The sequence below is a fragment of the Catharus ustulatus genome, chromosome 14 (genome assembly GCF_009819885.2).
Source record: "Catharus ustulatus isolate bCatUst1 chromosome 14, bCatUst1.pri.v2, whole genome shotgun sequence".
NCBI classification, from domain to species: Eukaryota; Metazoa; Chordata; class Aves; order Passeriformes; family Turdidae; genus Catharus; species Catharus ustulatus.
In genome coordinates, this window is record NC_046234.1 from 498,556 (window position 1) to 525,817 (window position 27,262).

Here is a 27,262-nt window from a genome sequence, read left to right on the forward strand (position 1 = left end):
CCACACAGCCCAGCCCTGGACAGCTGGCACAACCCTGGGAGGGTCCAAGGCTCCCAAAACCTGTCTAGGACAGCTAAGAACAGCAGAGCAAGGCCAGGGGTGGACACGGGGGTGCAATGACACAACACAGAATCGGGGCTGAGGTTCTGCAGAGCTGCTGTGCCACAGCTGGGGAGGGTTCAGTGCAGACACCCAGCAGGAAACTCAGCCCGAGCAGCAGCCAGGAGCCAGTGGCACAGGCAGATCATGCCCTGCAGCTCAGTCCACCCTGGGTGCCCTGTCCTGCCCTTGAAGCCAGGGTGGGAAGGAGGGTCCCTTCACAGCTGCTGCCTTGTTACATCACATGGAAAGGAGCAGGGGAATAAAGCTATTTAAAAACCGCTGCCAGCAGAACTCCTTCCCTCTTGTTTGGGTCCTTGGGCCACCAAAATGTCTCCTGACAAGCCTTGCCACGCCAACCACAAAATAACGCGACGGATTAGGGGAAGGAGGGAGGAGGGGAGAGAGGACGTTGCTGCCACCATTGCTTTCCTCTTCCCTGGGGACTCCTCAGCAGAGGGACAGTCCCAGCCCTGCGCCGGGATGGAGCATCCAGGACAGCAGAGCCAGAGGCCCGGCCCCAGGCAGAGCTGCCTCAGTGGTGGCAGTGCCCCACGGTGACCAGGACATGCCACCCACGCTTGCTGTCCCGTGCCACCACGCGAGGCCAGCGCTGCCCGCACCACCGTGAGTAATGACTAAAGCAAAATGGCCATGGGGAATCAGGTGCCTGCCATCCAGCCCTTCTCCTCTCCTCTACCACTTCCAGCTTCGATTAGACAAAACAACAAAGTTCTCCCTTCCAAGCAGATGCTAGTGCTCCGCTCGCCCAGCGTCCAGGGAGGGCACCGGGAGCTCCCCAGGCGTTCGCTGCTTCTCCTCCGGCATCTCGGTGTCACTCATGGACGGCGCAGGGACCTGGGGAGAGAGGACACAGTGACCTGCAGGGACAGCCCCAGTGCAGAGCCCTAGCACACAGCCCCCACTGCTCAGTTACTGTCTCAGCTGAGCTTGGGAAAAGGAGAAACTGAAACCAGGGGCCACCCAACAGGCAGAACAGCAGCTTCAGGAAGAGCTGGAGCACTGGACTGCTCCAGCAGAAGTGTCTGAACTGTGTCCACCAGAGAAGGGCAGGTCATGTCCAAGCAGGAGCAAGGCAAACCATTTCCCACCACGTTCATGGAAGAATTTAGGTGGGAAGGGCACTCTGGAGGTCTCCTGTCAAACTATGTCCTTAAAGCAGGACTAATTTCAAACACAGAGCAGGCTGCTCAGGACCACAACAACCTTCTCCAAGGATGGAGATCCCAGGGACAGCCCTGCAGCTCACATGCAGCTCCACCAACCTCCATGGAGAACAGCTCCTGAGTACTCCCATGGCAGCACTGATCTCCAAAACTGCAGCCAGCTGTAATCTCCTCTGAGCTAATCTAAGGAAACCAAGACACACTGATTTCCAGGCTCAGAGCAAACAAGCTTTGCAGCAGTAGCCTCCTACACGGCTCCCCCATGTCATTTTGTCCAAGTCCCACTCTCAGGTTTCTCTCACTTCCCAGAGCCCCCCAGCTCTCAGGAAGATCACTCACAGCACTGGGGGGAGGAATGCTGCCGTCCTGCTGCTTCATGGCACCCTCCTGGGCCTGCCCAAGGCCCTGCGTGGCTGGGGGCTCCTGTGTGCCGGGTGCCCGCGGGCACGATCCCTCCTGAGCTGTGCTCTCCTCCTGCTGCAGGATGCCCCGTCTGTCCAGGACACTGCAAGGACACAGCCACGCCATCAGAGAGCCACACCTCCCCAAATCCCACCTCTCTTCCCAGCACAACACAAAGGTGAAGGCTATCCCAAGAGCTCACCTGGGGGGCAGGGGCCCACAGAGCACCTCGCAGCAGTTCTTCACTATGTTACCATGGCTGTAGGGATTCTGCACGCGGTTCTTCCCAGTCCAGGACCCCTTAATCTGCAATAGTCGGGCACAAGCTCAGGTTTACTGCAAGTACACCCTGCCCCAGCCCCCAGATACCTGTGCTGTGCACAGCCTTGACACACTGAGAAGCGGTGACAGCTCAGAGGAAGAGGAAGGCTCTACTCACGTCTTCGTTGGTTGTCTGATTCAGTGCCACCAGGAAGGTGTGGAACCCAGTTAGCCCCACCACCGACCACAGCGTGAAGAAACAGATGAGCACCTCCAGTACAGTGAGAACAGTTAAGGACTGGGAACACCCAAGAGCAGGCCCATAAACACCAACTTCTCTTCCTCTCTTAGCCACTGATTTCTGTTTTATTCTCTTGCCAAAAGCCAAGAAACTGCTCCCCACATTGTCATCCGGGGAAAATGCTCAGAAAGACTGAGGGTGGCCTAGGCAGCTACTCCACAACACAGCTCCCACTAACCCCCAGCTTTAGAGAAGTCAAGCCCTTGGAACCGTGGAAGGATATGTCCCTGGGGTTTCCTTCAACGTGTTCAGAAACCCAATCTTCAGAGATTCTGCAATACAAAAAGAGAAAGATTTTTTCATCTGGAGCATGCCACTGAGTCCAGCTCCCTTTCCCACTCCATCACTCTGGTTTCACACCACCATCTGCAGCCCCACTCCCTCCCAGCTCTCCAGGCAGACTCACTCAGTGCTACGTAGACAATGTTGAAGGTGAAGATGTAGATGGTGAGGAGGGAGAGCGAGAGGATGAAGAGGTAGAAGTAGCGGTAGTTCCTCTTCCCCACGCAGTTGCCCACCCAGGGACAGTGATGGTCGAAGCGCTCTGGGGAAGCCACAATGAAGATCAGCACTGCCCTGGCATGGCCCTGCCGACCTCTAGATCCTTGCTCCTGTACTCCCAACTTCAAAAATCCCCCAGGCTGACAAACTGCCAAGTTCAACCCTCTGCTCAGTCAGGACCCCATATCCTGGCCTCCTTTCAGGAGGTCAGAAAGTCCAAAGCTGTTTTATAATGAGTAATTTTGCACATTAACAGAGAATTTGAGCTTGACCCCTCATGTGTCTTCTCTCCCTGGGGTACAACAGCCACAGCATATGGGTTAGATGAAGCCCTGGGGGTCCCCAAGTTCTTACCCTGGAATAATGAGGAGAAGGTACAAGAAACTGCATAAACACACAAAGGCTGGGAATCTGAAGAGGAGGAAAGGGGTCCAAAAGGATGGGATTTTTGCCTGGAGCAGCGATGCTGAACATGAGCCAGTTACCTACACAGGAGGACAACAACCAGGGTCCCCCAGGGAATGGCACAATCTCTGTGCTATGAAGGAGCTGCTGTCACCTGAGACACAACTCTCCATTGGAACCCTCCAGTCCTGCAAGGCCAGAGTCCAGTGGAACTCTCAAAACTGGGCTGCACATGTACACAGAGCAGCTGGACTTGGTTATTGCCAAAGTCCTGGCAAAGAGGAACCACCTAGCTCCAGGTTCTGAGCAAACCTCAAATTCCTCGAGTACAAGACGAGGCAGCCTGGACACTCCAGCAATGCAGAACTGCCCAGCACAAGCCTGAGCACGGGTCTGTCCCTGTCCCTGGGCTCTCCACAGGAATAGGGCCAGCCCCAGCCCCACTCACCCACGCAGTTGTCACAGATGCTGCAGTGCGAGGCGCGGGGCGGCCGGAAGATCTTACACGTGTAGCAGTACTTGAGCTTCACGATCTGGTTGTTGATTTGGAAGTTCTTGATGCGCGGGGGCGGGCGCTGACCCTGCGGCACAGTCCCATTGGTGGCCTCTGCCAGAGACAAGTGGGCACAGATCAGATCTGCTGCTACCAACATCACAGGCCCCAAAGGACAACTGGCTTCCCTGCCTTTCCCAGCAGCGGGATCAGAGCCCGCTGGCTCTGGAGCCGGAGGCTGCAGCTCTGCTCATGCGGGCCAGAGCCAACCTGGCAGCTTGTAGGCAGGAAAAGGGATGTCAGAGCTTTCATGGGCATGTTGAGCGTGGGCTGGGTGTTATCACCTGCATCCACCAAACCTCCTCTCTCCCTGAAGGATCAAGGGGACCACTCCAAGCTTTCTGCATCCCTTCTCAAAAGCAAACTGAGTTTGTATGTGCACAGCTATGGGAGAGAAAGCAGCAGGTGAAAACAGCTCCCAGAGTGGAATGCAGGTACATCATGCTGCCTTCCTGAGACTGGGCCAAGTACAGTGAGCCAGCAGATTGGGGCAATCCTCACTTTTGGAGGTCCAGCCAGGAAGATAAGCTCTGCAGGGACTGTAGCCTAGAAATATGCCATGAACAGAGAGGCTTTTCCAGCCCTCACCAGCCCAGCTGCTGCACACTCACCGATCTCCATCTCAATGAAGGCTGCCTCATCGGGCAGGGCCCTGGGGATCACACCGGGGTCACTGAAGCTCGTCCGCAGCAGCGTGGCCATGGCGAACAGGAAGAGAACGGCTGCAAACACGGGGATGGCCGGGGACAGCTGCACAGCCAGGTACCGGCACCTGCGGGCACAGAGCCGTGAGTCAGAGCCTCAGCGCCTGGCACAGCATCACAGCCAGGGCACTGCTCAGATCTGGAGCACAGAAGCTGTTCAGTACATCCTTCTGATCCTACCACCACAGGGGAACACTCCTGGGGCAGCTCCAACAACCAGGCACCATCACAGCATCTCCATGTTCTCCACCAGCTAGGCACAGATACTTCCCAGCATTTGCTGTTTTCAGCTCCTGTTTTAAGCAATGCCAGAAACACAAACAGGCAGCTGGAGAGACCTTGTTCAATGGAGAGACCATTCCTGCTGCCAAGAGATGGGCCAGACCACTGGGAGAAGCACCCAAGGCCTAGTCAAGGACCCCATTCCTGGAAGGCATGGAAGCCGGTGGGGATGGTGGGAATCTCTGGCTAACCCCTAAAGAGCAGGAGCTTCCAGCATTGCAGAAATTATTAGGATTAAGTGCATCCTGTGCTTCTTAGGAATGGATTCCTGTGAAAGTGCAACATTCCCATGCAACAAGACATCTGGCTTCCTTTGGCTTTCCTGAGGCAATGAACGAGACTGCTCCAAATAAAGCAGAAAGGCTCCTGCTTCAAGACTCCCTCAGCTCAAAAGGGAACAAGGTTTATTTGCTCTACAAATGCAGCAAGGCCCAGAGAGGAGTTTATGGTGCTGATCCCACTGATGGAGGAGAGGCAAAGGGAGCATGGGACTCATCTCACCATGGCCTTGCTGCTCCTGGACACCCACAGCCACGTCTCCATGCCCTAGCCATGTGGGCAGAAGTCGCAGTTTAGAGACATACCGGGCTGAAAAAAAAACGTATGTTACCCTGATTCCTTCAGAAAACCCTACTGATGTTGGGGTGAAGTTCCTACGGAGTTCTGCTATGGTTTAAGGGAAACCCCACCTAAATCCCACCCCTTGTGCCATGTCTCCTTGCACACATCCCTTCCCCAGCCTCCTGGTGCAGCTGGGCACCCAGGCTTTCAGGCACCTGGCTTTCTAGGATGCGCCCCTTATCCCTGCTGCTGGGGGTGGATCCAGCCCAGACTCCTGCTGTTTCACTCTCCATGGGAGCATCAGGCTACTGCGGTGAGGGGCCAGGGATTATCCTCCCTGGGCGGGCTGCCATCTGAAGCAAGGCCATTTCCATGACCTCCACAGCACTATTTAATTCTGGATGGCATTCCCACCACAGATTCCCCAAACAGAATGCAGTTTCCAGCTCCAGCTGGCAGCACCAGGCTCCGCAGGCCCACTGCAGGAACATTTCCTGGGCCAGTGCCTGACTCCAGCGCTGTCCCCCATGTGTGACAGGGACAGAAGGGCTGCACACTGAAGCTACAGCACACTTCAGTCACAGTTGCAACACCAGCAGCCCACAGCCACACACAGGGCCCCCAAACCAACATTCTTAATTTCACACTCTGCTGTTCCCCAAAACATCTCTGTGCCCAGCCCTGCCCATAGACGAAGAACTGGAGGGCCGAGCTTATCGTCTTCAGGCAGCCCAAGATAACTTTGCATTCCCTTTGCAAGGGGAAAGTCCAGGGACAGCTGTGAGTCAGTCAGCAAGTAAACAAAAACCTTGGAGTGCATTTGGGGTAGAAATATGGGGTTAGGAACATGGAACATGGATTTAGGTGCAGGTCAGCCTGTTCTCCCAGGCAGTCAGTGACAGGACAAGAGGACACAACCTCAAGCTGTGCCAGGGGAGGTTCAGGTTGGACATCAGCAGGATGGAAAGACTGGTCAGGCTTTGGCAGGGGCTGCCCAGAGAGGTCTGGAGTCCCCACCCCTGGAGGTGTACAAGGAACACCTGGATATGACATTCAGTGCTCTGGACTGGCTGACACAGTGGTGACCAGTCAGGCTAACTTGATGGTCTTGGGGGTCTTTTCCACCCCAAATGATTCTGTGATTATTCCTTGAAAAGCTGGACACTGTCTGCCCCAAAGGGCTGCAGCCTGACCCTTGTCCAGCTGATATGACAGCTTTTGGAGCCGCTGTGACAACATGAACGTCTTGTGGGTTTAAATGTGGATCCATGAGCTGTGTTAAAGCTGAGCCATGGCCCTCCTGCTTCCACACAGGCCTGGCTTAGTCTCCCTTGGCTGGGCTGGCTTCTGTGGCCCCTTGCAGGTGAGGGCAGAGGTGAGAGCCAGAGGAGCTCCCACCAGGTGAAACTGCATCACCAGGCCCAGCGTGGAGCCCAGCATGGTACCTGGTTGTGCCTCCCACCCTCCACTGAGCTGAGGGGGCCTCACTCTGCAGATGACTTCAGGGAACATCTCCATGGCAGGGAAAGCAGCCACACAGTCCTGACTGGCACTCAGGTACTCATCAGCACTGGGGAATCTTCAGTCTATGCCTTGTCCCTAAGACAATTTCACTGCTCAGGAACAGACATTTAAAGATCTTTTGTCTGGGAGAGCCCAGAGCCAACAGAGATGCTCTGTTGGCATGTGAGGATGCTGCTTTCCCGCTCCCAGCACCATATCTGTGCTCTGGAGCATTTTGTCACCAAAAGGCAGACAATAACAGCACTATCACAACTCATCATCACAGTGGGGTGGGCTGGGGCAGGAAGGCTGAACAAAGAGACCATTGGAATGGGGAGCAGGAGAAGAAGCAGCTGGGAGGTGTCATGAGTTAGGGTGCTTGGCTGGTTATTCTGCACTCACTTGGGAAGGTCTGTTGTAATCAGCACATTGAGCAAAGCTCTGGAGGAAGGGGAAAGCCACCATGCCAGCCCTGGTGACAGGGACTGCAGCCACAAGGCAGCACATCTCCCAGGCAGGCCCCAGCAGGGCTCAGCACAAGCTCCTCAGTATCACTCACCCATGTGACACCTGCAAATCACCTGTTCAACCTTCCTCAGCTACAGCTGAAAACAAGCTGAACTCTGAACACTGAAAAGTTAATTTCTATTGAGAGAAATTACAATAATTGAAAAGCACCAATTAACCCACATGTAAGTTCTGACCATGCCTGACACCAATCTAACCAGAGGTAATGCCAGCTCAGAGGCCTCTCCAAGTCTTGGATCTCTGGGCTTTGGAAATCAAAACCAAAGTCACACAAGGGGCAGTGTAGGTGTTTTCAACTCATCAGAAAACAAAGACATTTTCACCTCTACAAAGTTAGAAAGTAGGAAAAACAAAGTGACAGACATGCCTGGGCAATGGAAGATCCAAGAGCAGCCCCTTCCCACGAGGAACTGGTTTTGCTGGTGTTATCATGCCCCTAACATTTACAACCCTCAAGTTTTGTGCTGAGAAGTCAGAGACAAAAGAAATCCCATTCCCTTCAGCCACACATGGAACTCACTTCAGGAGAGCCAGGAACTGCAAAGCGAACTCCCAGCCTGAGAGCAGACACTGCATCCCATCCATCCCATCATCCCAGCTCCTAAAGGGATGTTTTTTATAAGTGCTTTATCTGGTCTTCTCCTCATGCTGGAACACCTCAAGCAGACAGCAGCTAAGTGCTCAACCACAGGCCTGAAATACCATTAGGAGCCTGAAATAATGCCAAGAGGATGTGAAACTGTATTTTATGGGACGTGTTAGGGAGCAGACCCAGTTAAACACAGGTCTGGGACTGTGCAGGGAACAGCCCCAGGCAGTGGGAGCTGAGTGGAGAGAGAGGTGCCCTTGGGCAGAGGACTCTGGTCGTCGCAGAGCCCTTCCCGGGAGCCAGCACAGCTCGGTCCTCTGCCTTATCCAGGAAGGAGGAGTCAGGTCTCAGGTACAGCACCGAGTCCTGCCAGCCTCTGGCTCCTGCTTGCTGCTGGATGGAGAGATCTCCCCAGTGGCAGCACACAGCGCTGCGGTTTGGGGGCTCAGCACACACAGACTCCCACCCCCGGGCTGAGCTGGCCCAGCCCGCTCGCCTGTGGCCACCACGGAGCAGCTGGCAGCACCGGAGACATTCGGAGCAAAAAGCCAGCAGCAGCAGCAGCGCTGCCGTGGCCATGAGGCTGGGAAGGACCGGCGATGGCTTATCCCCTGCCCTGGGTTCCCTGGGTGCCCCACCGGCCCCGGCTGTCACTGGAGAGGAAGCCCAGCCCGGTGCAGGGTGAGCAGCCAGGCAGATCCTGGCTCCTGGCACCCCGGAGCCCTGCTCAGACAAGGTGTGACTGCGCAAGTGATTCAGCTGAATGGATCCAGCCCGGCACAGGCAGCACGGCACAGGCAGCCCACAGTGACCGGCAGCGAGGGAAAGGCTCCTTCACCCACCGCTCCCAACCCACACACCTACTTCAACGGGAAACCGGGAATTTCCATGCAAACGCTAAAGAATCGGCCAAACACTGAGACAAACACAGTGCAAGATCAAGGCTGAGATCCTCACCCAAAGCTCCCTACACATGCAGGGCAGGCAGGGCTCCTGAGCAGCCAAGCTGCTTATCTCAGCCCGATCTGTGAAACAGAGACACTGGGGAGTGTTTCCAGCTGGGAAGGCAACATTGCATCCCTACCCCAAATTCAAAGATCCCCAAACAAGTTCAAAACAACCCCCTCTCTTCCAAACATAAAAACACTGAGGTGTTCTGCACTCCCTATGTCCCTTGGATGATTTACCCAAAATTCAGAGGTGATCTGTTCCCAGCAGCATTCTCCCTTCAGAGCCCACCCTCCAGGTCTAGGCACAGCCTGGATGTCTTGGTGCAAGCCACCCCTCCATAGGCCTCTGCCTGCCAGAGCATGGAAAGGGGCTTCCCAGGGAATCTCCAGACGCGTTCCTGACTAACCACAGCCCAAGTCTGGAAAACAGCCTTGGCTCACTCTGCATAGCGGGATGTGGTTCACTCTCCTGCTACGGACAGGATCCACAGGGAGCCAGAGCAATTATCCCTCAAATCAGTGTTTCTGGTGCAACAATAAGCATTTCTGGAGCAGCAACACTTATTAGTTCTTCCGGTAAGGCAGGAAGGCTCAGCCCCATTTTTCAGACAGAAAAAACCCCAAAATTCAAACCAAGAGTGGTGTCACTTGGTACCTCGTAATTCAGACTGAGACAGGGATGATTTGGGCAAGGAACCAGGGAGAGACACGCTATGCTAGGGAATGTGGAAACAAGTTCCATGGCTTAGGAATGATGTTGAGGAGGACAGCATCTGAGCGGAGGGCTTTTTGGAACTGCAGGAATAGCCAGGGCGTAGCCAGCGAGCAGCTCCTTCCACTCATTCTTCTTTGTAAGCTTTTGTGTTACCCAACACTGTTTCAGCCCTTCTGCTGCCCCAGAACACAAACACGCCCATGGAGACCGAGGAAGGGAAGTTTTGCAGTTGTTTAGCTGACCCAAGCTCATCCTCTAGCCAGGCAACCGAGGTGTCCTGCACCCTCCCACAACATCAGTGCAGGCAAACATAGGCTTTTCCCTTTTTGCTTGTTTTTTGATTTTAGGATTAGTCTGAGGCCAGCCCAACTGCCCAGCCCAGCTCCCAGAGCTGAGGGGAGGGGGCAGATCCCTCTTTATCAGCAAGATCAAAGGTTTTGGTTGAAGGTCTTTAGGCTGCCGAGTAAATGTAAGGAGTGGTGGGATCCTTCCCAAACAGCAGCACAGCTCCAGCTGCAGTGCAGCCTGGGGCTGGGAGTAGGTCAGACTGGCAGGACCCCCAAGCCCACTCCTCATTAATGCCCCAGCTGGGGTCCCTCCCTGGTGGGACTGATCTGGAGGCTGAACGTCCCCCCATGGGCAGGGCAGGGACACAGGGTAGGCCCCAGGGCTGCAGCAGCAGTGCCCTTGCACACCAGCTGTCATGGAGCCAGGAACGCTTGGGATCAGGGACTGCCAAGTCCCAGACAGAAGGTGACCCACGGGGAAGCAGGGCCAGTGTGACCCTCTGGCAGGGCTCTGGCGGGGCCCATCCACCCCAAAACCTCCAGGCTCGGTCTGCTGAGGGTGAGGAAGCAGATCTGGACAGGAAGAGCCACGCTCAGTCAGGCTGCACCGTAGCAGGCTCCCGTCCCTCTCCCGAGGGCCCCGGGCACACGGGCCCATCCCCATCTCCGTTCCCCCGGGGAACTCACTCGAAGGCGAAGAAGAGGGCGCAGGTGCCGAGGATGAGGAAGAGTGTCAGGTAGAAGATGCCCTTCTGCCGAGCCATCATGATACGGCCGTCGCAGCAGAAGGTGTTCCTACCCGGCAGCTTCTCCCATTTCCGAACCACCTTCTTCCTCGCCACCATCACCGACATGGCGGGGCCGTCACTGGGGCGGCAGCGGCCGCCGCACGCTGGGGCGCTGCTGCTGCTGCTCCGCTGCCCGCGCGCCCGGCATCATAGGGGCCCCGCGGGGCCGCGCTGGGCTGGGCTGGGCCGGCGGCTGCGGGAGAGGGAACGGGGAGAGCGCTCGCTCAGCACCGGGACGGCGGCACCGGCGCGGGGGGCGGCGGCCGCCGTCGCCATGGAAACTCCGCGCCCGGGAGGGGCGTTACCGTGGGAATCCACCGGGGAAGGGGCGCGGGGCGCGGCCAGGAAAACCCTGGGTTGGGTTGGAGGGGGCGGCGGGGCAGCTTCGCACCGGGAGGGGATGCGGCAGGACCGGGCAACACGGGGCGGGGCAGGGCGGCCCCGGCCCTGCGGGCGTGCGGGGATCCGGCGGGGAGAGAGTGGAAGGGAAGGGTTAGAGAGGTGACGGGAGAGGACAGAAAGGGAGGGGAGGGAACGGGAGGGGCCTGACGCCGTCGCTCACCCGGTGCCGGTGCCGCTCGGGCCGCGCCGGTCGCTCCCTCCGCGCCGGGAGGGGTCGCCACGCCCCGCGCCCCAACGGGGCGGGGCCGCCGCGGCCATTGGCCCTGCCGCGCCCTCTGCCCCGCCCCACCGCTCCCCGCCTTCCCATTGGGCCCGTGCACTGTCATTCCGCAGAAGCTCCTCCCACCCCGCCGCTTCTCGCTGCTCCATTGGTCATCAGCGCTGTCACTTCGCGGCGACTCCTCCCTCCCCGCCGCTTCTCGCTGGTCCATTGATCGTCCGCTCTGCCACTCCGCGGCTTGGCCCCGCCCCGGTGCGGACAAGGGACGGCGGGGCGGGGGCGGGCCCCGGCACGTGGCGGGGGCGGTGCGGCGGGCCCGAGGGGGCTCCGGCGGGGCGGGGGCTGTAGCCCCGGTTTGGCTCGGCTCGGCCCGGCCGCACGCCGGCGGCTTCCGCCAGACCTCCCGGTGCAGCGCCGCCCTCTGTTCCTCTTTTTTGTTTTCTCGCATCGGGTGCCCACAAGAACCGGGCTGCCGAGCACCAGCGCGCGGGATGCTCCCGTCGTGGGTTCCCCGCCCCTCCCACCCCATCCGCACATTGCCACTTTTCGCACAGTAGTTTTCACATGTTTTTGCACACCCAGACCCAGAGAGTCCCGCAGGACATCCTGCCACCCCCTGGCACCCCATCCATCCCTGGCGCCCCACCTCGGGGCATCCCGCCCCCGGCAGTCCCACACACCGCGCTCCCGCTGCGCACGTGGCTGCCGGCAAGGGTAGGGCCCGGAGCGTCGAACCCGAACCGAACTTTTCCCGCGGTTGTTGCTCTGGAGACACGAGCAGACGGGGAACCGCTCGTGGTCCCCTTCCCTCCGGCAGGGCCCTGCCGCGAGCCCCCCGTGCGCCCAGCCCGGCACCGAGGGGGAGAACGACAGAGCGGGCGAGCACGGATGCTGCGGTTGTGGGGACAGACACTGGCACCCCTCCGCAGCTGAGAGCTCCGTGTATTTGCTCACACGAGCTTCCGGACCCCATCAACCCCAGAAACGCTCCCCGGCGCTGGGCGGGAGGAGCCGTAGGTGTGGCAGCTCCGTCCCCGAGCCCGCGGCATTGGCGCGTCCCAGGGGAAACAGCGAATCCCGGAATCCCCGTGGCTGGGGGACCCACGAGGGTCACGGGCGGAGCGCAGACCCGCAGAGATGCTCTGGGCCGTGGTGGCACCGCCGGCTCCCTGCCCGGCGAACCTGAGGCGCCCCCGGAGGGCCAGAGCTGTCCCGGAGTCCCCGGGGACCCCGTCCGAGGCTGGGACGGTGGTGTCCGTGCCCCGGTCCCTCCCGGGTCCCCCTCGGTCCCCACCGGTTCTCCCGCCCCGCCGGCGGACCCGCTGTCATGCAACCCGGACGTCACAGGAGCGCGCTTTGCGGCAGGGCGCGAGGGCTCGGCGCGACACTCGGTGGCGCTTTGCGGCAGTACCGGCGTGCGGGGCCATGGCGGAGGAGGAGGACCTGGCAGCGGCGGCGGCCGGGAGCGGCAGCGAGAGCGAGGAGGGGGTGAGCGGGGACGAAAGAACGCGACGGGCTCTCCAGGCGGCCCCCACCACTGTTTTCGGGGCTTCAGGCGCTCTCCTGGCCGGGGTGGGCGCAGCGGAGGACGGCGTGGCCTGGCCGGGGATGTCGGGACCGGCCGGGCGGTGCCGTGGGGACTCCGGGAGCACGTGGGTGCGGGCGCTGGGGCCACCGCCGCGGCCGCACTGTGCCGGGTTGGGTCTGTGACCGCGTGTGCTGTGTGGCAGGAGGATGGCGAGCGGCGGCACCGGCAGCTCCTGGAGGCGATCAGCGCCTTGTCTGGACGGAAACGGTGAGTGGGGGATACGGGCATCCCGCGGCTCGGCGCCGGCGGTCCTGCAGCAGCTGTGCCGCGAGATGCTGCACAGGAAGGGGGCAGGTGGGGCGGTTCTCGACCCCTGCCCTCGGCACCGGCCCCAAACCCTGCAGAGCACCCGGGGGACACGAGGAACATTTAGGGTTGTTTTCTGTCCCTCTCTCGCAGGCGGAAGCTGGCGGAGCGCTCGGAGGCCAGCGGGCAGGTGTCCGAGTTCAATGTCACTTGCAAAGGTGAGGCAGGGAGCCGGGCAGGGCTCGGGGATCTGGGACAGCACTGCCCACCGAGAGCCACTGTGAGGGCAGGGACAGCTCCCTCACCTGGCAGTGCCACACCTGTGCACAGGTGCTGGGGAAAAGCTGGTGCTGTCGGAGCTGCTGCAGCCCATCCATCCCAAATCCACACTGGGCAGTGTGAGGAAGGAGCTGGCCAGAGTGAAGCGGAAGGCAGCGGTGGAGCTGCCTCTGAGCAAAGAGGAGGCCAAGAGGGTGAGTGCAGGGAGACAGGGGAGTCTGAGCCAAGCCCCCAGGGCCGTCGTGCCCCTCCCTGATGCCAGCATCGCCTTTCTCTGCCCATTCTGTTCCCCTGCAGGTGGTGAGGGAGGCTGCCTATGTCACCACCTCGAAGGACGTGGGGAAATGGCAGCAGGTGGTCCTGCAGAACCGGCGTGCAGAGCAGCTGGTGTTCCCCCTGCGGCAGGACATCGCCACCGTCACCCCTCTGGAGAGGGCTACCTCGGCGTGGAAGGTGGCACAGGGCGGGTCACACAGCTGGGGTGGCCTCTGGGGGTCAGTTGGGGCAGGTCCATGTCTCCTGGCTGTGCTGGGGGCAGTGGTGGAGGTGGGGCTGGCACTGGGCAGGTGCCCACTGAGCTGGGGAAGGTCAGAAGGGCAGTCTGTGTTCCTCACACAGAGTAGGAGTAAATTTCATCTGGGACAAGCTAGGTAAGGTGTGATCAGAGGGTTTGAAGCTGGCTCTGTCCCCTCTCCTCCTTGTAGCCTCTCAGGGACAGGCATGTGGCAGTGTCCCTCGGCCACAAATGCTGAGACAGAGGGGACTGGTTTCCCAAATCCTGCATACCTGGAAACATTCCTTACAAATGTGGGATGTGATTGGGTCACTTCTCTTGGGAGCAGTGAGAAGGGATGGGGACATCCAGGGGAGCACTGGCCCTTGCAGTTCTCCTCATCCTCTTGGCGTGTCTACTGTCCCAACAGGCCCGAACTCCACTGGAGCAGGAGATCTTTGGCTTGCTCCACAAGACACAGCAGCCCATCACAGACCCGCTGCTGACAGCAGAGGAGATGGCCTCAGTGCAGGCCATGAGCTTGGAGGAGGTGAGGCTTCACCCCACTGGGCCCTGGCTCTGAGGGCCTCTTCCTTAGCCCCATCCCTCGCCTTGTGCCCCTGGGGCTCACCCCATGCTCCCCATCGCTCACCCCTTGCTCCTGGTGCTCCCTGGCAGGCACGGCACCGGCGGGCAGAGCTGCAGAAGGCTCGGGCAGTTCAGTCCTACTACGAGGCCAAGGCTCGGCGAGCGAAGCGGATCAAGAGCAAGAAGTGAGGCTGGACCCGTGTTGGGCATGCTGGGAGGGCTGGCCCTGCCTCGCCCATGGCCTGGCCAGCCCCTGAGCCCCACTCTGCCCCAGGTACCACCGCATGCTGAAGAAGAGCCGGAGGCGCCAGGCCCTGAAGGAGTTTGAGCAGCTGCACAAATCAGACCCTGCAGCCGCCTTGGCACGGCTGGAGGAGCTGGAGCAGCTCAGGATGCAGGTGCTGCCTTGGCACCTCTGCCCACCCCTCGGGAGGGCCCTGCTCCTTGGGGAGCTCTGTGTGTGATGCTTCTCTTCCCCCAGGAGCGGATGAGCCTGAAGCACCAGAGCAAGGGAAAATGGGCCAGATCCAGGGCCATTATGGCTAAGTATGACCTCGAGGTGAGATGGTGCCCCAGAAGTGTTTGGTGGGTAGGGACCTTAAGGCTCATCCAATTCCACCCCCCTGTCATGAGCACAGGCACTTTCCATTAGACCAAATTGCTCCTAGCCCCAGTCAACCTGGCCTTGAACATTTCCAGGGATGGGGCAGCTTCTCTGGGCAATCTCTGCCAGGGCCTCCCCACCCTCCCAAAGAAGAATTTCTTCCCAGTGTCCCATCTATCCCTGCCTTCTGTTGGTGTGCAGCCTTCCCCCTTGCCCTGCCCCTCTAAGCCACACTATAAAGGCTCTCTATCTTTTATAACCCATTTATTCACTGGAATGCCATGACAGGGTGCTCAGCGCTGCTTGGGGCATGGGGGGAGGCTGAGGTGGGCAGGGAAGGTTGGCAGTGTTGTCTGTGCCCTGTGTTCGAGCCTCTCGGTGCCCCCCAGGCCCGCAAGGCCATGCAGGAGCAGCTGGCCAGGAACAAGGAGCTGATGCAGAAGGTGCGGGTGGAGCCGCCCGAGGAGGAGCCCTGTGAGCTACCCGAGGGGGACACCCCGGCCTTGCCCGTGCCCACCGGGGCCAGCGCAGCTAATCCCTGGATGCTGGGCAAGCCCAATGGCCCAGCCACGGAGCCTGAGGCACAGGAGGGTCCAAGAGATGACACAGTGCCTGATGCTGTGGAGAACAAGGATGAGATGGAGGAGGAGGAGCTGTCAGAGGAAGAAGCTCTGCTGCAAGACTTCGAGCAGAAGCGACGAGAGCGGACAGGGATCCTCCAGGGGCACAGTGAGGAGCATGGTGAGGAGCTGGAGGCCCTGAGCTGGGTGGGCTGGCAGTGCTGGGGGACTGGACAAAGGAAGGGGGATCTGAGGACAGTTTTTGGCTGGTTTCGCACAGCTGTCCTTACTCTATGCCCTGTGGAGTGACCATTTGTACCCTCAACATGTAGGTGCTGATGAGACTGAGCCTGGTGCTGAGCAGCCCAGGGACAGCCCAGTCCCCCCAGCCTGTTCTGAGGAGCTGGGGGACAGCCCAGTACCCTCAGTCTGTGCTGAGGAGCTGGTGAGCGCAGGACTGGAGTTGCCCCCTCAGGCCCAGGAGCAGCTCCTGCTCTCAGAGCAGCTGCACCATGTGCAGACCATGGAGGATATGGAGAATCTGGCCAAGGAGGAGTTTGTGGAAGAGCAGGAGAAGCTGGTAGCCCCGAGAGCAGGGAAGCAAGCACAGCAGCAGGAGGCAGGCAGGGCTGGGGACAGACATACCAAGAAAACAACAACTAAGAGGAAAATGATCAGCCTGGAGGCCGTGCTGGATGGCAAACCCCAGGAGATGGACTGCCCCAGCCTGCCTGTGGTGCTGGAGGAGGAGGTGAGCAGGACAGGCCTCCCCTGTGCTCTCCAGTACCCCAAACACCCATCTAGTAATGCCCAGTAACTTTTACCCCCTTCCCACTCTCTCTAGTACCCACAAACCGTCTCCCCGTGCCTCCCAATTTGTACCAGTCTCTCCCAATAAGCCATAACCCACTGTGCCTCGTCCCTGTGCAGGAGGGTGGCATGGAGCAGCGTGGCATGATCACGGAGGCCTTTGCTGGGGATGATGTGGTCGCCGACTTCCGCCGGGAGAAGCGCAAGGCAGAGGAGGCGGCGAAGCCACGGCCGGTGAACCTGGTGCTGCCAGGCTGGGGCGAGTGGGGCGGCACGGGGCTCAAACCCAGCACCAGGAAGATCAAGAGGTGAGTGGGGGAGAGCTCAGGGATGCACCCAGCCCCGTGCCAGCCCTGACCCTTTACTGCCCACAGGTTCCTGATCAAGCCACCGCCAGCACCTCCGCGGAAGGACCGGCACCTGCCCCACGTCATCCTGAGCGAGAAGCGCAACATCCACGCGGCAGCACATCAGGTGGGGCACCCCTGGTCTCCATGGGAGCTCCAGCACCTGGGCAAGCCTGGAGCATTCCTGTGATCCCTTCCCAAAACGTCCACAATCCCTGCCTGTAATCCCTGCTCAGTACTTGGCTTCCAGCTTAAAAAGCTCAGAAGTTAAGGGGGAGGGATGTACAGGGCTGCTCCCTTGGTCGTGATTGTTCCAGCCTTCTTGGGCTCTGCTGGCAGCAGAAGGGGAAGCAGAGTGTGAGTGGGTCCTGGGCAAGTGGGCAGCAGTGGCATTGGGGGCAGGATGGGCTGGAAAAGCTGGGCTGGGTGGCTCGGGGCCATTACCCCTGCGGTGTCCCCACAGGTCAGCGAGCTGCCCTTCCCATTTGAGCAGCACCAGCAGTTCGAGCAGAGCATGCGGACGCCCGTGGGCTCCACGTGGAATACTCAGCGCGCCTTCCAGAAGCTCACAGCCCCTCGAGTCATCACCCGCACTGGCCACATCATCCAGCCCATCTCGGCTGAGGATGTCCCCGACACAGCCCCCGGCAGCGGGGCCAGGCTCGGGGGGGAGGCCATGCCCGGGAGGAAGGCTGTCCTCAGGGGGAAGGCTGTGCCCAAGGGGAAGGCTGTGCCCAAAGGGAAGGCTGTGGAGGGGAAGGCTGCAGGAGGGAAGGCGCAGCCCCAGCACCGCAGAGCGAGGTAGCTCTGTGTCTGTAGCCTGCGGTCTCGAACTGGAGCAAGTGGAGGAACCAGGAGCAGCTCCTGGTTCTGTCCAGTTCCTTCTACCTCTTTCTCTGCAATAAAACCCAGGGCTGCCCTTCCTTGCTGTCTGCATGGCTGCCTTGGCAGTGTCCAGGGTTAGGTTGGGCCGGTGCCCTCCATCCTGTCCTTGAGGTCCATGCAGGGTTGAGTGCTTTGGCTGAGTTGAAAGTGAAAGCTTGGTCGAGAGCTCATAGTGGGATACACCTGGGAGCATGGTGAGAGATTGGAATAGCTGCCAACATCCTGTCCTTTGCCTTTGTCTTGTATATCCCCATTTTTCTACCTATATAGATTTTAAAATCTTGGCCAAAGGGGCTTTCTCCCCACTTTGTCATGCTGAGCCTGGTCTTGGGGGTGTTTCTGAGGTCCACCTGCACTCCTAAAGTAGCTGCTCAGTCCTAATAAAGCTGGTCACCTGGAAATGGCTCTGTCAGGTGCTGCTGCTGCTCTGCACTTGCTGGGAGCTGGCAGCCCCCACTCCTGCTGCCGACCTCCAACCCGGTTCTCTGTGCCCAGCCACCCCTCGGAGTGTGACAGTGAAATTCCTCTCAGGGGTTTGTTGGAGCATCCGGCACAAGTGGAAGAATGCGCCCGAGCCTTAGGGACTGGGCAGGGATCCCTTCAGGCCTCTCCCCCCACTTACATCGTGGGCTGTGCTTAGCGCCAGTTGGAGAAACACTTCCCGGCTCCAGCGCAGGAGCTGGAGCTGCTGCTGATCCCAGGAAATGTGTCCCTCGTGTCAAGGACGCCTCCTCCCACCTTGGCATCGCAGCCCGCCCCCGGCACGGCTTGTCCTCAGGCAGGGCTGCCCGTGTCCCTTGCAGCCGGGTCAGAGCAGGAACCGGGGGTCGTTCTGTGGGGCCGGGGTATGGACACCCCCGTCTGACCGGGGGTGTTCCGTGACCGCCGCATGGCTCCGGGTGCTGCCTCTCCCTGGGGGCTGACCTGGGGCTGGGGGCCCTCGGTGTCCCAGCTTTTCTGGGGACCCACCCCGAGTGTTCCTGGCTCCTGCAGCACCCGTGGTGGGGGGGTCAGAGGCGCTGGCCGTCATGGGGCCACGGTTGTGTTGCTCGGGAAAAAAAAAAAAAAAAAGGGAAAGAAGGAAAGGAAGCGGAGAGCATTTCCGTGCCGTGACGCCGAGAGCCCCTCGCGAGCTGGTGGCCCCAGCACAGCCCGCGTCCCTCTGCCATGGGAAACCTTCTTCCCGGGAATGTCGTGAAGGGCAGGGGGGGTTGGTTTGTTTCAGCGAAAGGTGAAGCGCCCTAAGCAGGGAGAGGCAGCGTCCCCTGCCAGCCCCTCCACCTGCCCGCAGCCCCCCAGAGCCTCCCAGCCCCCGGCGACAGAGGCCGGGAGATCCCCGCGGCACCGCTGTCCCTGTCCCTCTTGCAGGGGCCCTCCCTCGCCTGCCCTGGCCAATGGCTCTGCCTTCCTCCTCCCCAGCCCGGACAGTGTTTGGCTGGACACGATGGCTTGTCCCAGCAGCCAGCCCACCTCCTCAGTTCCAGCACGGGGATACTCGGGGTACCCGGGCAGGGAACGGTCCGGGGGGGCTGTCACAGCACAGCTGGTTCGGTTTCGAGGTGCGGGGTGCGGGGTCCTGTCCTGCTGTTTGGCTCTGCAGGGAGCGGGAACCTCCACACTCCTTCAGCCCCCGAATTTGGCCCACCCCACGGCCAAGGATGCTGCTGCGTGGCGTCCCCTGTGTCCCTGAGGAGGGGACACTGCACCGCGAGGTCTGGCCCTGCCCCAGCCTGAACTGGGACGTCCTCAGCTCCGATGTGATTCTCCCTCCAGGGCCGGAGGATGGTGACACCGGGCAGTCCCCAGGTGCAGATCCTGCAGAGGACCGAGGCCGGCAGGTGTGACACCAGCTCAGAGCTGGAGCAAGCAGGTCTGCGTTGGATCACCAGGACCTGCAGAGGTGCAGGTCCCTGTGTGAATCCCCGCCTCACACAGAGTTGGTGGGTTTGGCAGCCTGAGTGTGGGTGATGCTCTGTGGGGGAGGGAACAGCTGGATCTGCCTCATCCTGTGAGGAACGGCAGCACTGAACTAGACCGGCTTGAGCTGGGGCGTCCAGTATCCACAGATGCTTCAAAAATAAACAGGGACAGCATTAACATGAGCGGCTGGGTTGAGTAGGAGGGACCCTGGTGCGGAGGGGACCACTGGTGGTGACATCCCGGCCCCTCCAGGCTCCTGCTACAGCACAGGCTCCTCTGGAGCCCCCACATCGAGGCAACGCTTGTCCGCCTGACTTCTCTGCAGAAATGGATTTACTGGGCACGGGAGCTTGGGGTTTTTCAATTAATAACCCATTTCAGGTCTGCCGCAGGAAAGGGGGATGTCAGAGATGCCCACTGGCAGCTCCCAGGGTGGCGGGGAAGGGGACGAGAGCCCTTTGAGAGGGGGACAGAAACGGACCGGGGAGCCTGGCACGGCTGCGGGGTGGGGTGGCTCCCTGCGGGGACTTCCCCGGCCTGATGGTCGCTGTCCCCGTGACAGCAGGGCCGGCCGCAGGCTCCGAGCCCAGGAGAGCCTGGACAAAGCGCTGTTGTCGCCGGCCACCGCGTCGGCCGCGGGAGCCCCTGCGCGACCGTGCGAGCACGGAGCCCTCCCTCGGCCGCGTCCCCCGAGAGCCGCGAGCGGCTGCGGTTGCTCTTACTGGCCTACTTTCCGGGCTACGTCAAAGCCAGGCTTACGGAGCCGGGAGCCGCGGCGAGGGCGGCCGAGCTGCTCCCGGTGCCAGCGGGGAGCGGGGGCTAATCCGGGGCCGGGGCCGCCCAACCTGGTTGGCACACGGACGGTGGGCAGCGGGGCAGGGCCGACGGGGCTGGGGACGGGCACGGCCATCGCCGGGTCCCCCGGGGCAGGGACCCACCCGGGAGCAAGGGCCGCTCCAGCGCCAGGGAGCTGCCGGTGCAGCCCGGCTCCTGCACCCAGCGTCCCGGGAGGCCGGTGGGAGCGGGATGAAGTAAAAGGCGGATTTAAAATCAACAAACAAAAGGCTTTTGGTTGCTGTTTTTTTGGGGGGTTGAGGGGGTTTTTTTGTTTCTTTTTTGTTATTTTTTTTAATGCAGGCTATAAATAGCCTGTAAAATATTTCGTCTGGGCTGTTTCTGCAGCTAAAATCTTGTCCCTATGGCTTCCCAAGCTCAGGATGTGAGTGCGAGCACTGGAGCTGTCATGGAACACCCCTGGATCCCTGGGCTGGGTCTTTGGAGTCCTGCACCTTTGCTTATTGGGATCGGGGAGTTTCCGTGTCCCTGAACACCTCCAGTCCCCATGGGCTGGAAACAGTCCTCCCCAAGATGGGCCTGAGCTCCATTCCCGGGGTAGGAGAGGGGCTGAGCACCAACCCTCGACCGGACGGAGGCGAGAGGCTCAGCCTGGCACAGTGCGGGACTAACAGGGCAGGGGAAGCAAGTCTGGGGTTGGAACGTCAGGCTCAGAAATGCTCTCCCCAGCCCGTCCCGTGCCGGGAACAGGGGTGATCCCTGCTCCTCGAGTCTCTCAGCCTCCGTCGCCCTGCACCGGGGCGCGCTGACACCCCGTTCCTCCCGCCGCGGTACCCGGTGCCCGGCGCATCCCGGCCGCATCCGGGCGCCGCAGCGGTTTCCGTGGAGATGGCATCTCCCAAGCCCGCACCGCCCGAGCCGGGGGTTTCCATGGAGATGCCGTATCCAGCACGGCACAACCTGAGCCGGAGATTCTGCCGAGATGCTGTAGTCGGGACCCTCGCCCTGCAGCAGGGCCATTCCCGGGGATGGGGGGGCCGGGGCCCTCCACGGCTCAGGGGGTGCCTGTACTGTCACCCACCACTCCTCACACCAGCTCGGTGACAGCGCTGGAACATCGATACCTGCGGCTCTGAACATTCTGGGGGAGCTGTCGTCAGCCCTGTCACCCTCCAGAGCAGGAACCCCCTCATCTGTGCTGTGTTGTCACATTCAGGCTCTCCAAGAGATGGTGGGTCCCTGCCTGTACCCAGCTGCCTGGAGAGGAAAGGGGGAAATCCCCGTGTCCCCCAATGACTTTGTCCCAGCTGCTACCCTGCAGCTCCCACAGCGACACGTCAGGGTGGGATGTTGGTGACACCAGGCGGGAAGCAGGCATCGTGCTGCCCTCCTGCACCAAGGGATCAGGTACCCAGCCCCAAACCAGCAGCATCCCAGAGCTGGGGGACATCTGGTCGAGTTCCAGCACAGTCAGCACACCAAAAACTTCCCGGGGGGGACATGAAGGGCCCCAAATGGCAGGACTGAGGCCAAGCCGAGGATGAGCAGAGGCAGATGTCCTCCTGGCAGGCAGCTGTGTGTGCATGTGCCCTGGCCAGTGTTATCACAGCAGCTTCGATTTAGCACAGCTGCCACAGAGATGGCACCTTCCGTTCTGCACACGGCAGAACTCTGGCAAACCCCAAGTTCCTGCTGCAGAGACAGGAGGGAGAAGCAGGGGAACGCCCCTGGGACACACTGGGACATACTGGGACACACTCCTGCCCACTCGGTGCCAGTGGGAGATGTGGGGTTCAGCCCCCATGTCCCTCCTTGCCTCAGCTCCCCCCATGCTCTGCTCCACCTCTGCTTCCAGCTGGACCTTCCTTGGCCACCCTTGGCCTGGCCAAGCCTAGGCCATCTGCAGCCTCCATGGGGGCTTCTCAGCTGGCAGAGCTGCAGCAGCCGGGAGCCTGGGGGTTATGCCTGAGGCTGGGCATTGCTGGTCATTCCAGCCTCCAGCTCCTGTGGGGCCTCAAGCCCCCACACAGCCTGGCTACTGCTGGGACTGCGAGCAGCACTTCCAGCGTCCCCAGGCGCAAGCTGTCAGATGCAGGACTGTAGTCAGAGCCTGGCTCTTTGTCTGCTGTTATAATTAGGAGCCCGCGGTGGCTACCGAGGCTGGACCTGGGAAGCTCAGGGCTGGGAGATGGACACTAAAGGAGCTGGAATCTGGCACAGCAGCCTGGGAGCAGGGCAGGCCCAGTTCTGCCCACTGCCAGCTACTCTCCAGAGTCTTGTGCTGCATTGAAAAGGGACAGATTGTAGCCAGGGCTCTGTGTGGGCACCCCTCTCACCCCTGCAGGGCTCCTCACCTGCTTTCTGGGGCTCCCCTGGCACCCCAACCTCTGCTCACCCACTATATTCTCCTCCCCTCCATCACTCTGCCCTTGCCCTGGTTGCCAGCTCTTCCCTTGGCTCCCATGGTTCCTCCCTGCCTTATCCTGGTGATCCCACATTCCCACCCATCAGTGGTGCCCTCCCAGCCCAGGGCTTCTCCTGGGATGTGGAGGAGGAGGAGGAGGGAAGCAGAGACAGCGTGTGCCTGCTGGCTCCTGTTCTGTGCTGCTCACCAGGGGCAATGCACACTTCTCCAGCCAACGAGGAGGCCTGGAGCGGGTAAGAAGGAGGAGGTTAATCCCAAACTCCCTTGGATGGTTCAAGAGGAAACCACCCAAAATCTCAATCCATGAAATTCCCTCCCCGAGGCAGGACCAGTTTTCTTTTGACCCCAGCAGCCGGGTTCAAAATGTCAGCCTCTGAGCTCATGACAGATCCAGTTTCTCACGCAGGAGGTGGGACTGTCCCATGTCCCTCCTGAGCTCATGTCCCCTGTGGAGCAGCAGAAGAGGGGCTGCTCAGCAGGACAGCAGGACAGCAGCCTGGCCTGTCATGTGCCCTGCAGGACTCATGGCCTCCTTGCCCACCATTCCCTGTCCCCAGCTGCCAGCAGGGAGGACAAGGCAGCCACTCTGACATTGTCACCTTCTCTCTGCACTGCCACCCATGCTGCCAGTGTTTGTTGTTGGAGTGGGGACAGCCAATGGAATGTGGGAGGACGAGGGCTTCAGTGAGAGGTGACACCTCTCCACAGTGTCACTGTACCAGCCAAACCCAGGGGAGCTCTGCCCACCTCAGAGGGAGCAACATGGAGGATACTTCTTCAGAAAAGTCCCAAGAAATCCAGTGAGAAACCTCCAGACCTCGCAGAAATGGACACCCTGTTCCTCCCAATGGGACACTCATGGCCTGACTCCCCATCTACAACCCCACCTTTCCAGTGGAACTGAGGTGTCCAGGGCAGAACCAGGCCTGGACATGGAAGTGACATGGAGCACATGAGGCATCACCTCATCCCTCTTCTGGTGCCAGGAATTACAAGCCACCTTTGCTGCCACCAGCTGCCACCACCCTGCCAGAGGAGAAGGCTCCATGATCCCAGCTCATCCAGAGACACCTGCCAGCCTGGCTGCTCGACCATGACTGGAACCAGCTTGGTTCCCAGAAGGGTCAGGGTCTCCCCACAGCAGCCTGGCAGGAGCAGAGTGCACCATGCCCAGCTGGGTGTGTTAGGTAACACATTCTGGTTTCTGGTTGGGGAGGGGGCAATGATGTGGATTCTGGCCAAAATATCAGCAGGGAGAGGATAAATAAATAAAAAAAGAACACAAAATGGAGCAGTAATGACAAAAGAAGCAGCAACAGTACTGCAGGCCAGGTCAGAGCTGAGCACTCAGGCCCTGGTGGCCCAGGGGACCAGAGCAGGCAGGGACACACAGGTCAAGGGCTGCCCTGAGCACTTGGAGGGCTCACGGGTGCCCTTGGATCTGCAGAGCTTGGCAGGAGTTCTGCTGCCCAGGAAGGAGGTGTGGAAGAAATGCTGAGGTGAGGGAGCAGCTGGGGCTGCCCACAGCTGGGGGGTCCTGGGGGACATGTCCCCAGGATGGAGGGGAAGTGAAGGAGCCCCCAGCTCCCCCTGCAGCTCAAGGCCCAGCTTGATTCCCTTGAGGAATTACCGATGAGGGTTCCTTATCGTATTTTGGCTGCGGCAGATCATTCCCATTGGCATTTCTTCAAGTGAGTCCATGACTGGTACCTGATTAGCTCCACTCCCTGACAGAAATGCCCCTTATTCCCCAGACTTTCCTGTTTCCCTGGAACATGAGAGCTGCCGAATTTTTCACCACCACCTTTTAAAGTCGTTTGCTGCAAGTTATCCCAGTCTGGAGATTTTAAAGGTTCTAACGAAATGGGGCAGGAGCAGCGGCATGTTGGAGGATGCACTGGTGGGATCCAGCGCTCTCCCAGTCAGCACCATGCAAGCCTGGGTACAATTTCTGCAGGGATGGGGTGAGGCAGCTGCAGCATGAGACTGTTACTCAAACAGTCTGTTTTTAATTGCACCAGGATGCAAATAAGGCAGGTCTTTATGAACCTGGGGGTCATGTGCCTGTCTCAGGCTGTGCCAGCCTGGCTTTCTGACCATCACCCAGACTGAAACGTCCCTTGGAGCACCTCTTTTACCTACAGTCTAGCTGTGGGCAACAGTGGAAAAAGGTTCAATAATGTGGAGAAGTGGAGTAATTCCCCTCTGCAGGAAGAGCTTCCTCCCTCACAGCCTTCCTCGGTGGAGCCCTGGCTTTCTACCTTCCCACGGTTCTGGCAGCCCCACATTTCACCCTGCCACCCCTCACACTGCTGTCTACAATTCCCGAATCTCATGCCCCACAAGCTCAGCACTCTTCTGCCCACAGACCCCTGCCCCAAACTGCTCTCCAAGCCCCTACACCCCCAAAAGGGGGACGAGCAGTCTCCTGCCCCAGGCTGCTGTGGCCTTTTCTGGAAAAACAGAGCTCAATCTCTGCGTAAGATGTTTTTTCCTCTCCTTAGCCACCGCAAAGGTTTGGGGCTGAGGCTGCAGAGGGCTCTCCCGGCAGGTGACACCAGGGTGTGGCTGCCAAGCCAGATGTGCCATCTGGGGTGGCCACACCCTGGTGCCCGTGCCCACCTCCCAGAGGCTCCGGCCATGGCAGCGCTGAACTAAAAAGAGACTTCGCCATCAGATGGACCAAACCGGCGAAGCAAGCGGGTCCTGCAGGGGTGAGGGCAGCACGGACCCCACGGAGATCACCACCGGACCCACGGGGGTCCGAGCAGCGCGCCACGGGTGCGGGACGGTGACACCCGCCAGCCCCACGCGGGATCGCGGCCCGCGGTCACCGCAGCACCGCCCCGTTCCAAGCCCACCCCGCAGCCCTGCGGGGCCCGGCCCCGGGAAGCCCCCGGCCCCTGCCCGCCCGCGAGGCAGCTCTGCGCCGGAGCGCGGTGTCACCGCACGGGGACGGGGGACGCCGTGGCGGCATCGCGCCCCGCGCCCGCCCCGGGACCGAGCGCTCGTGCCCGTCCCCTTGCAGCCCCCGCGCCTCGGGCCGGGGGGGGCCGGGTCCCGCCCTTCCCTCCGGGTCGTGCAGGAGCGGGGACCCCCGCGGCCCCCCCAGCTGCCGGTACGCGGGGGCCGGGCGGAGGGGCCGGGGCGAGGGGCCGCGGGAGAGCAGCGGGCACGGGGCGGTGCTGCGCGGGGCCCGGCACAACCCGGGGCGGCGTGGCCGGGCAGGGCCGGGCCGGGCAGCCGGTGCCCGCACGGCGGGGCCGCGCCAGGGCTCTGCGAGGCCGCCGGTCTCCGAGGCCCGTGCGGGGGCCGGGGCCGGCGCGGCCCCGGGCCGGGCGAGGCTGTCAGCGCCGGGGCGGTGCGGGACGGTGCGGAGCGGGCCTGGCCGGGCACCACGGGGGGTACGGCGGCCTCCGGGCCTGCGGGCCCCGGTGTCGCGGGTGGGGGCCGGTGACAAACTTGCGGCCGCCGCACCGTGCCGCTCAGTGTCCCGCATGGCGCGGGGGAGGCGCCTCGACCCCCGCCCCGCAGCGCTGCGCGCCCCGCGAGGCATCGAGCCGAGGGGGGGCGGGCCCTGGGGGGTCACCCGGCGGCAGCGTCGCCGGGGTGGGGGCCGCACGCCCACCTGGGCTGAGCAGGCGGGTCCGCATTTTCTCAACCGGCCCGACCCCGATGCACCCGGGGACATCCACCCCCCCGCGGCTGCGCCCGGCGGTGGGCACCGGGAGGGGGGCACCGGGCGGAGGGCGACGGGGCGGGGGGCAGCGGGGCGTCAGGCACCGGGACTGAGGACTCTAGGGTTGGGAACATCGGGACTGCGTGCGCCGCGCTCTCCGTGCGCTGCCCGTCCGGCTCTGCCCGCTGTCGGGCGCCCGGCGCTGCCCGGGCGTGGAGCGAGCCCCCGCCCCCGCTGCCGCCTCCTCCTCCATCCTTCTCCTCCCCTCGGTGCGGAGCGATCGTCGCTCCCCGGTGCGGGAACCGGTGCCCCGGCGCGGGGTCGAGCGGGTGTGTGTCTGTGTGTGCGCGCGGGGCGTGTGTGCGTGGGGCTCCCCCCCGTGCCGAGCCACTCCGCTCCGTGCCGTGCCGAGCCGAGCCCCGGGCGCGGCGGCCTCCCGCCCCCCGCCCCTCCCGGGGCCGCGCCGGGCGCGGAGCCCCCTCCCTCCCTCCCCGCGCTCCCTCCCTCGTTCCCTCCCCGCGCCCGCCCGTTCCCTCTCCGGACCGGCCCCCCCGCGCGGGCCGGGGCGCGCGGCACGCCGGGACCCGCAGTCCGCGGGGCGGCTCGCCGGCTCCCGGCCCCGGCGGACGGACTACGGCTCCCGGCAGCCCGCGCGGCCGCGGCTCGCTCTCGCCCTCACACTCCGGCTGCCGCTGCCAGTGTCTCCTCCGCCGCCGCCGCTGCCGCCGAACCGCCGCTCGCAGCGCCCGGGGTCCGACCCGCCGCCTGGGGCAGGGGCCCGCCCCGGCCCGCCGCCCCCCGCCGC

At 61.5% G+C, this 27,262-nt stretch overlaps 2 protein-coding genes across 2 annotated transcripts; one reads left to right on the top strand and one right to left on the bottom strand.

The window, feature by feature from the left end:
• Positions 1 to 761: 761 nt before the first annotated feature.
• On the bottom strand, positions 762 to 10,842 carry ZDHHC9 (zinc finger DHHC-type palmitoyltransferase 9). The gene is made up of 9 exons (XM_033072485.2): positions 10,516 to 10,842; positions 4,321 to 4,481; positions 3,605 to 3,763; positions 2,657 to 2,794; positions 2,474 to 2,522; positions 2,128 to 2,230; positions 1,891 to 1,994; positions 1,626 to 1,791; positions 762 to 957 (listed from the first exon to the last, which is right to left on the bottom strand). Exons 1-9 carry the CDS (start codon positions 10,680 to 10,682, stop codon positions 853 to 855), a joined length of 1,152 nt encoding a protein of 383 aa, XP_032928376.1. The 5' UTR covers positions 10,683 to 10,842; the 3' UTR covers positions 762 to 852.
• Positions 10,843 to 12,024: 1,182 nt separating this feature from the next.
• UTP14A (UTP14A small subunit processome component) lies at positions 12,025 to 18,039 on the top strand. Its single transcript, XM_033072708.2, has 14 exons — positions 12,025 to 12,726; positions 12,969 to 13,033; positions 13,226 to 13,290; positions 13,403 to 13,545; positions 13,649 to 13,804; positions 14,275 to 14,394; positions 14,523 to 14,617; positions 14,707 to 14,830; positions 14,914 to 14,991; positions 15,426 to 15,777; positions 15,929 to 16,347; positions 16,527 to 16,714; positions 16,781 to 16,880; positions 17,217 to 18,039. The coding sequence occupies exons 1-14, from the start codon at positions 12,376 to 12,378 to the stop codon at positions 17,556 to 17,558; spliced, it is 2,598 nt and encodes an 865-aa protein (XP_032928599.1). The 5' UTR covers positions 12,025 to 12,375; the 3' UTR covers positions 17,559 to 18,039.
• Positions 18,040 to 27,262: the final 9,223 nt, after the last annotated feature.

Excerpts from the sequence above, each read along its gene's own strand:
- ZDHHC9 (XM_033072485.2), bottom strand. The coding sequence starts at position 10,682 with ATGTCGGTGATGGTGGCGAGGAAGAAGGTGGTTCGGAAATGGGAGAAG. Across the intron at positions 2,523-2,656 it reads CATTGTCTACGTAGCACTGA|AATCTCTGAAGATTGGGTTT; the intron begins GTGAGTCTGCCT and ends TTTGTATTGCAG. Across the intron at positions 1,995-2,127 it reads ATCAGACAACCAACGAAGAC|ATTAAGGGGTCCTGGACTGG; the intron begins GTGAGTAGAGCC and ends CGACTATTGCAG.
- UTP14A (XM_033072708.2), top strand. The coding sequence starts at position 12,376 with ATGCTCTGGGCCGTGGTGGCACCGCCGGCTCCCTGCCCGGCGAACCTG. Across the intron at positions 13,034-13,225 it reads GCCTTGTCTGGACGGAAACG|GCGGAAGCTGGCGGAGCGCT; the intron begins GTGAGTGGGGGA and ends CCTCTCTCGCAG. Across the intron at positions 13,546-13,648 it reads GCAAAGAGGAGGCCAAGAGG|GTGGTGAGGGAGGCTGCCTA; the intron begins GTGAGTGCAGGG and ends GTTCCCCTGCAG.